Source organism: Poecilia formosa, unplaced genomic scaffold (assembly GCF_000485575.1).
Source record: "Poecilia formosa unplaced genomic scaffold, Poecilia_formosa-5.1.2 Scaffold308, whole genome shotgun sequence".
Taxonomy (NCBI): domain Eukaryota; kingdom Metazoa; phylum Chordata; class Actinopteri; order Cyprinodontiformes; family Poeciliidae; genus Poecilia; species Poecilia formosa.
In genome coordinates this window covers 513,479-522,424 of record NW_006800247.1, presented here as the reverse complement: position 1 = coordinate 522,424, position 8,946 = coordinate 513,479, and the positions used below count along the sequence as shown (strand labels likewise).

At 39.2% G+C, this 8,946-nt stretch overlaps 2 protein-coding genes across 2 annotated transcripts in view; one reads left to right on the top strand and one right to left on the bottom strand.

Moving 5' to 3' along the window:
• Positions 1-545: 545 nt before the first annotated feature.
• Positions 546-6,265, top strand: paqr4b (progestin and adipoQ receptor family member IVb). Its single transcript, XM_007572795.2, has 3 exons — positions 546-896; positions 3,040-3,258; positions 4,194-6,265. Exons 1-3 carry the CDS (start codon positions 587-589, stop codon positions 4,625-4,627), a joined length of 963 nt encoding a protein of 320 aa, XP_007572857.2. The 5' UTR covers positions 546-586; the 3' UTR covers positions 4,628-6,265.
• A 58-nt stretch (positions 6,266-6,323) lies between these two features.
• The window catches only part of pelo (pelota mRNA surveillance and ribosome rescue factor), a 7,882-nt gene continuing 5,259 nt past the window's right edge, over positions 6,324-8,946 (bottom strand). The window contains exons 8-13 of the mRNA XM_007572793.2: positions 8,093-8,139; positions 7,947-8,020; positions 7,794-7,865; positions 7,304-7,378; positions 7,148-7,179; positions 6,324-6,704 (exon numbers count right to left, since the gene is read on the bottom strand). Coding sequence (XP_007572855.1) covers positions 6,610-6,704; positions 7,148-7,179; positions 7,304-7,378; positions 7,794-7,865; positions 7,947-8,020; positions 8,093-8,139 — 395 coding nt within the window. The 3' untranslated portion in view covers positions 6,324-6,609. The remainder of the gene's footprint in view (positions 6,705-7,147; positions 7,180-7,303; positions 7,379-7,793; positions 7,866-7,946; positions 8,021-8,092; positions 8,140-8,946) is intronic.

Genomic DNA, 8,946 nt, shown 5'->3' with positions numbered 1-8,946 from the left:
ATATATATATATATGGGATTTAGTACTTTTTTATGAATATGTACAAATTATTCACTTAAAAAATCTTTATGAAAAGTTACTCTTAAAGTCAGTTTTGTCTTATGTACTAGTATATTTTCATCAGAATACTGGGTAAGATTTTGTAGTTTTGCAGTGTGGTGAAGACAAACACTACAGCTGCACTGCAAAAAACACAAATCTTACCACATACATTTGGTCTAGTTTCTATTTAAAATGTCTCAGCACATTTTAAATAAGACAAAACTAATTTAAAATTAACTTTTCAGCAAAGATATAGGAGCTTGTTGAATCAATAATTCCACTGGCAGATTATTTCACTTTTAGATTTAATAATCTGCCTTTCTAAAAAGTACTTAGTAATATTTTGAGGTTTTGCAGTGTAGCTTCACTGTTTCTCGTTAAAGGAACTTCTGTGAAGTTAAAGCGCGAATTAGTTATTAACAATGACAAGGAGAAGCTGCATCAGTGCACATGTTCTTTTGCAGGGATTACCCCAGATTAGGAATAAAAGCCGCCTGCTGATTGGCTCGGCTCGAGCCGTGCCACTTGCAGCTCAACAGGTTGCATGCTTGGACTTGCACCTGTCCGGCGATGGATCTCAGAGCGCCCGGGCTTTTCTGCAGCTCATGTGGGAGCCGTGGCTGAGCGGCCTGAGCGTTGGGATGTAACCTCAGAGGAAGTGGTAGATCAGCTGCCGTGCGGAGTCGTGATGGGGCTTCACCGGGGTCCGCGGCTCTTGGACTTCACGAAGACGCCGCCGCACCTGCAGTTCAACAAGTACGTCCTGACGGGATACCGGCCCGTTTCCACCGCGCCGGACTGCCTCAGGAGCCTCTTCTACATGCACAACGAGCTGGGGAACATCTACAGTCATGGTAGGCTGTTAAAAAACTCTGTTTATAAATCTATGGAAGACCATGTCTGCCACTATGATGGAAAAAAAGAAAACTTCTGTCTCATATTTATAAATAATTATGAGATACAACATGAGGAGCATCTTCACTCTGCAGGTTCCTCAAGTAAAAAAAAAAACACCTCAGTATTTCTATTTAGGAATCTATGGAAGAACATTTCTGCCACACTGATGGAAAATATCCAACTTCTATCTCATAATATTTAATAATAATTGAAATACAATAATTGAGATTGGATCATTACACTCATGGTAGGTTCCTCAAATTAATGAAAAAAATTCTGTTTAGCAGTATATGGAAGACCATTTCTGCCAATGTGATAAAATAAAACTTGTAACATAATTATATTTAATATTAATTTTAAAATATTTTTATTACATATATTTATATGAACCTACTTGTCGTTAATAAAAGTGACAAGGAAGAGCTTATCGAAGAATTATGACTTAATGTCTCAAAATTGAGATACCACATCATAATTATGAGAAGGAATCTCATAATTTTGAGAAAGCCATCATAATTATGACTTGGTTATCTCAATAATAATGAAATATTAAGTCATAATTTTGAGATACTAAATTGTATGACTAAGTATCGCAGAGTTATGAAACACTAATCCATAATTATGAGGTAATCTCAAAAGTATGTGGTACTGTCTCATAATTTTGAATTTACTTTCCCTTTGGGATCAGTAAAGAATATTTCAATTTGAATTTCTCATTATTTAGAGATTAGCGACATCATAATTATGAGATATACATTTTTGTTGATTTTTTTTTTCTCCATCAATGTGGCATTAATGGTCTTCTATAGGAATCTGGACCAAAGCTGAACAAAGTGTAAAAGCATCAGAATAAGTGGTGAAACTGCTTTAGCTAATTGGGATGTACTATGAAGGAAGAACTCAGCTCAGCACATGGTCTGTACTTTCACTTACTCTGGTTACACGCATCCCTGGGGGGAAGTGTAATGAGGATATGGGGCATTAGCTCTAATCTGCCCCAGGAAGCCCAGAGTTGGAAATATCCGACGGTTAACTGGGTCCTTAAAGGTGACTCCTGCTGGGGAAACATCAGTCACCTGCAGACTGGGTCAGAATATTACCCGTTTGGTTCGTTTTTCACTTTTTACTGGTAAAATTTAAAATTTAGAGGTTGGGAAAAAGTTTTATTTTTCTTTTTGTCTCGTTTCCAACGTGACCTTAGGGTCCTTACCACTAACACTCTTACTGAGAGGACGTGAAGAGGTATTAGCATTAAAGTGCCCCATGTGTTGGAGCCGCTGCCACTTTGTATTATTTTTGTATTTTTAAAAGATAAAGAGGAAATACTTTGTTTCCTGACTTCAGTTTCATCAGAGGACGTTTCTGTGTAGCTGTTGTGATTAAATGTCACAATAAAAAGTCAACAGTACTCAAAAGTTTTGCTCAAGTAATACTAGCACTACTATGTGTTTACTGAAGTAAAAGTAAAAAGTGGCTGTCAAAGAAATTACAAGAGTAAAATTAATTTGGATAAAAGGCATCTCAAGTAACTGATCAAAAATTGAAGATAATTCATATAAACAGCATAATTACAAAATAACAAAATCAATCATATTTTTTAAAATCAATTTCTACCAATATAAAACTTAAACAACTGAAATTGTTAAAATGTTTGCCTTGTCAAACTTAAAAATAAATTCAAATTTTGAATATTTTCGACTTTTGAGACTGATAATTCCATGAGATTATTCTCAAAAATTTTCTTTTTTTTTTGGCAGGAATTTACTCCTCCTTTTTTTCCCTAAAAAATATAATTGAAAAGTAAAAAAATTGACTTTTCAAATTGAAATTAATTTAAATTTTTCGTTTTTTTTTTTTTTCCTTTCAAACTTTGAAATGTCCCTGTTTTCTCTAGATTTCTGAGATTAATCTCAAAATGTCTTGTTGGGAGAAATTTACTTCTTTTTTTATTTTATTTTACAACAGTCAATACTCCCGTCATAGATACTTCATAATAATGTTACTCAAATAAATGCAGCTAATTTCCCAGCTCTGGCAGTACCTTCCCATATTACAGGGTGTTTAGGCCTTGTACCCAGGTTTCCTCCATTTCCCCCCCAGGCATCCCCTTCCTGCTGTTCCTGGTGCTGCTGCCTTACAGTATCCCCTGGATGGAGGTGGACAGCACCTGGATCTGTGTCGCCCACTACCTGGCCTGCCTCTGCCCCACCATTGGCTCAGTGCTCTACCATGTGTTCATGAACCACATCGGCGGTGAGCATGTGTACGACACTCTGCTATCCCTGGACATGGTTGGGGTCTGCCTGGTTAACACTCTGGGTAAGAATCCTGAAGGAAAGTCTGTTTAATGTGTTTTCAACACACAGTCAGCAGGTAAACCTGTCACAATAAACAATAAACCAATTAATCACACAATAAATTAAAATGAACACTACAATTTCCATTTAGACAGCAGTTGTTAAAGACTTTTATCCAAGCATTTGGCAGCCAGTGCTAAGTAGCTAGTTTGCGCTACTTGCCTCTTTTTGAATGTTTTTTCTGTCGAAGCTGAATTATTATTTTTTGACATATAATTTTGTTTACCAAGACTTCATAATCTATTTTAATTATTATACATTTGTATAATAAACTTTGTTTATTTTAGATATATAATTTGTTGAACTTAGAAGGGCCTCCTGTCGCTTTAAATCCAAATAAGCAGCTACTGCTGGCCACGCCTTGGAGCTTTGCTTGGGTTGCTAGGTGACGGGCTGGGGTTGCTAGGTAACTGTGGAACTGGCTTACTGGGACTGTTTTTTAAAGGGCTTATTTCCTAGACAAAAGGGCTGGGTGGTTTTTATTTATTTAATTTTTTAAAGGGCTTGGGCAGTTTTTTTAGTAGCAGTTTTTTTTAGAAGCAGTTGAGAATCAAATGGAAACATTAAAAACATGGAAAATGTGAATTTGCATAATGGCTACTGCTAAAATCCTGTCTTTTTTAAAATTATCTTTGTTGATAGTAAAAGGGATTGACAAAACAAAATCTATATTAACATAGAACTAAATAAATACAGCAAATGCAAGCAGATCAAAAAGTGTACATATAAACCAAAAGCTAAGTCACAAAAAAATGTTAGTTTTCTTAACTGCTTTGCTCTTTTGATTTTATGCATATATTTTTAAACTAATAAAATTAGGTTGAAAATGTAAAAATGTTTGTTTTATTAGTGCTATAACAGAAGAACTTGATGTATGTCATATCGGTCATCGTCCAGGAGCTCTTCCCATCATTTACATCACCCTCCTGTGCCACCCGGCCGTCCAGCAGGCCACCATGTTGGCCTACATCCTCCTGTCGGCCTACGGGATCTACTGCGCCACCACGGCCCACACAAACTTCCTGCGCCTGCGGGCGTTCGTCTGGCAGGCCTTGTTCCGCGTCAGCCTCTTCCTGTTCCGGGTTTACGGCAGCGGCGTGGGCAGCCCCGACTCGCTGCGGCTCTTCGTCATCATGGACGCCCTGGCCGTGCTGGGCGGCCTGGTCAACGTGATCCAGATCCCCGAGCGCTTCAGCCCCGGCCTGTTCGACAACTGGGGGAACAGCCACCAGATCATGCACGTCATGGTGGTCTGCTCCATCGTCTACCTGCACTGGGGAACCATGGCGGACTTGGCCTGGATCAAGACCTTCCAGTGTCCCGCTGGGTGAAGCTCTGGATGCTTGAGGATATTTTCACACCTGATGGTCCGGTAGATTTGGTTGGATTGGGGACAAAAATGGCAACATTTGTTACATTTTCAGCTGCTGCAGTTTGCTTTCTACAGAAGCCAAGAGCGGATGTTTTCCGCATATACCTTTTCCCAATGGTTTTCTCAAGATAACTACAGTATTTTTCAGACTATAAGCCGCTACTTTTTCCACGCTTTGAACCATGTGGCTTACAGCTCTGTGAGGCATTTCTTTGGATTTTTCTTCAACCACCAGGGGGCGCTTTAGCAGGAAGTGAATCAATGGAAATCAAAATTGGAAATCAAAGAAGAAAACCCTCATTTTCATTTAAAACAAGCACATGCTAGCAGCAGGCACAATGGAGAAATCTTTTCAAACTCATACACCCTCATCATGGAAACAACACGAAGAAGTTCATATGATGCCATTTTTAAGTTGAGGGATGTCGATCTGGCAGTACAGGAGGGAAATAGAGCCGCTGCACGCAAGTTCGGCGTGAACGAATCCATGGTTGGAGACGCAGAGCTGCTTCCTTAATAGCAGACTTATTAAGGATGCAGCGACGGAAAACTGAGAGCAGCGGCTAATATATGTACATTTCCAGTTTATTTTTTTTTTTTTAAACTGTGGATGCGGCTTATAGTCTGGAAAATACAGTAGTTAATTTCTCCTTTATTTTCTGTAGGAAACCAGTTGATTTTTCCAGTGGTTTTCTGGAGATGAGTTCATTTCTTGATATAGTCATTTAATTTCCAAATAGTTTTCTCAAGATAACGAGCTAAACATTGTTTTCGAACAAACTTGTTGAAGCCACAGTGGCATGAAGGATGGAATCAGGTTGAACAAACGCATCATCTCGTGATCTAAAGAAAACAAACTTTTCCAGATTAACTCGTTATTTGGATAAAAAACCATCTCAAAACGTGCATGCAGAAAATGTCCGCTCTTGGCTTCCGTAGGTTTCACACTGCGCCACATCAGACAAACCAAAGCCTTTGAAGAACCTGTTCCCCTCCTCGCCTGAGGTGGCGCTGCACCAAAAGCCACTGAAGAAAACGACCTGAAGAGACCTCCTCCTTACCAAAGCGTAAACGAAAATGTAGCATCAAATTCAGTGGTTGTAGAATTTCTTTTTATCAAAACGGCAACATCTCATTTCTCCCTCCAGCACTAGACTCGCCCGTTTGTTTTGATTGTATTTACCCAGAATGCTCTGTGCTGCAGTTCACTTCCTGCTTTTGGAGTGTATGAATTCAAACCACACCAGAGTTAATTTCAACCAAACCGAGACCAAAGTTTGTAAGTTTGTCTGCATTAGTTTGACAACACATTCACGCCTCCCCAGACAAACTAGGGATCTATTAAACAGAGCTGCTGTGAACAAACCCTTAAAATGCACTTTAGTTGTAGCTGCTCAAACCCTTTTCAGCAGAAGTTTTTAATGCCAGAGAAGAAGAGGAACCAACCGCACTGTTACTGAACTCTGATATCACTGTATCAGATGAAAATCCTGAGTTACTTGATTCATAGTTTACTGAGCTGCAGCAGTTTCTGAGTTGTGACCAATAATAATAAAAGAGTCTGTAAACTTGTAATGCACAATAAAGATTATATTTTTATATCTTGGGCTGATGTGTTTATTTCATGCATGATGGAAAGTGAAATGAGTCTCAGCAGCATGGTTCTCCTGTTTAATCTCAAAGAAAGATTAGCTGTATATACACTTCAAAAAAAAAGGAAAATCTCTGAAATAAATCTGGATTTGGCAACAACTGGATTATTGTTATTTTCTAGCTCTTGCAGCTTTTCAAATCAAAAGCATCAACCCACTCTAAACTGCATTCGGTTATTTAGCCACTCAGAGAAACGCGTCACTTCGGTTTCACAGAAGTGGAAAAACTTTTGCTTCTTCTGCTGATTTGTTTCAACGACACAGAATCGCTGCAAAGCTGTGAACCGGGTCAGTCTTCGCCTGAGCTGCTGTCGTCTTCGGCGTCCGACAGGTCGGCGATGGGAAACCGCAAGATGGCGGCGACTCCGCTCAGCTGGGTCAGCTCTGAGGAAACAGTTCAGGATATTCATGACTCAAAAACACCAAGAGATTTTTAAGGCATAGTAAGTAAATAAAAATGGAGTGAGGGTGTCAAACAGCACATTTATCTAAGATGAAATGGTATAATTGCTTCTTTTACATTGTGTAGCATTAAAAAATATAAAATAAAATTATGATGATGATGCAGTAAAATTCAAACATTTTCAAAGTAAATTTTCAAACTTTTCCAGAACTTTGGAGATAAAAACGATACAAAGTAGAAAATACACTCTCAATTCATTATTACATATAATTTACTACTGTTAGTAAAAAGAATCAAGTTGGCCGCCATCAAAGTTTTAACATTCTGAATTATTTAGTGAAAAAATGCTGTTTAAATGTGGAAAAATAAGTGAAACTGATGTGACTGTAGCATTTATTATGTTGACAAAATATCTGCAACTTACGTTCACCAGAGACATGAAGGCTTGAGAATATTCTGCATGGAAAAAAAAAATATGGACAAATCAACTGATCAATATGTATAAATAATGTTAAATATACTAGAAACAAACAGATACAAGGCTAAATATATACAGTATTTAAATATTTATGTGAGCTACCGGACGTTTCCTCCGTTGTCTCTCACGTTGTCCACCAGCCGGACGTATCGACTGCGTGTCTGAATGTCCTGATGTCTGAACGCAGAACAAAAACAAAATGAAGAAAAGAGAAATAAAGAGAGTGAGAAACGACAGGCGGACGGTTTCTAAACCTTCTCATGTCCCGACTTGAGATTCAAGAGTTATCAAAACCTTTGAGTCACATTTCAAAACACAAAAACAAAACTTCACAGAAATATTGGTTGGCTGGTTTGATAGATGAGTAGAAAGATGGCTGATGGATGGAATAGATGGATGAATGGAAATATCAACTTAATGGATGGGTGCATAGTTGGACCAATGGGCAGGTGGATGGATGGATCATTTTCATGTTGAAACCAGTAAAAATGTGAATCAGTTGCAGCTAATGCTAATGTTTTCAGCAGAAACCAGTTCTCCCAGTTCATTCTGTGAACTCGTGACCCCGTCCGGTCTCTCTCTCTCTCCTCACCTGAACAACTTGTCGCTGATCAGCAGCGTGTCGATGGCCAGCGCGTCCGCGGCTCTTTCTACGTGAGCGATTCTGTACAAAAGGGAAAACCGACAAATGAGCGACAGGAGCTGCTGCTGGGCCAAACTGCTGGTTCTGGTTCTGGTTCCTGACCCATAGAAGGCTCTGTCGGGCTCATGCTGCAGCATCTTGTAGAAATCTTCCAGGGCTTTCACTTCTCCAGCCGCCTGGATGTCAAACACAAAAACTGATGAAAACTCCTTGAATAGAGGAGGAAATCAGGTGAAGCTGAAACTCACCTTGGTGTCAGACAACCTGCTGGTCACGGCCGGGTCACACAGGATTTCTGCAGAACAAACAACCAGTTACGCCTCCAGCTGCTAGTTAGGGACGCGAGTTATCAATTATTCTACACACTAACTGATGACAAATTGACAAGTGGCCATTTTCTTAAAAACTTCAGTTTTCTCTTTTATCAAGATGGAAGACCATCATAACATAAAGAGGTTTTTGGGGTATTTTATGCACGAACAGACATATTCATACCGAAGTAACGTCTGTTGTTACTTCGCTTCATTAAGTGAATTAACTCACAGCGGCCCTTAAAATCAATCTTTCTTATTGGCGCCATGTTTTTCACATTTTCTTCTCCCATTATATCCTCCACTTTTCTGTCATCACATCGTCGCCTTCGTCCCGCATCAGTAACTTTTCAGGAAGAAAGTGACGCTGCCCCGTCATGCAGCTCGGCTAAATGAGCGCTATTAAAGTGAAACTCGAGGATTTTGTCGACTGTTTAAATTTCAAAACAGAACCTCATAAAGTGCATTTTGCAGCTCGCACCGGACGCTTGCTTTGACCGTTACTCTTTCTGGATCGGCCGCCATCTTTGATTCTGTATCACCGTTCAGTTCAGCGCCATACAGCACTGGCTCAGCTTCATTGGGACCAACGGCGCCCTCTGCTGGACGGCGGCCAAATTACAACACTAAAAGAAGGACTAAGCGGAAGTTATTAGCTTAGGAATTATTTTAATCTAGCAAATAATTAATTGACAATTAATAGTAAGTGGATTAATTGTTTGCATCCTTGTAGTAAAATCATCTGTTTAATTCAAAACGTTGCAGCAGCTCCTACCTTTGAGTGAGTATTT

Excerpts from the sequence above, each read along its gene's own strand:
- paqr4b (XM_007572795.2), top strand. The coding sequence starts at position 587 with ATGCTTGGACTTGCACCTGTCCGGCGATGGATCTCAGAGCGCCCGGGC. Across the intron at positions 897-3,039 it reads GGGGAACATCTACAGTCATG|GCATCCCCTTCCTGCTGTTC; the intron begins GTAGGCTGTTAA and ends TTTCCCCCCCAG. Across the intron at positions 3,259-4,193 it reads CTGCCTGGTTAACACTCTGG|GAGCTCTTCCCATCATTTAC; the intron begins GTAAGAATCCTG and ends GTCATCGTCCAG.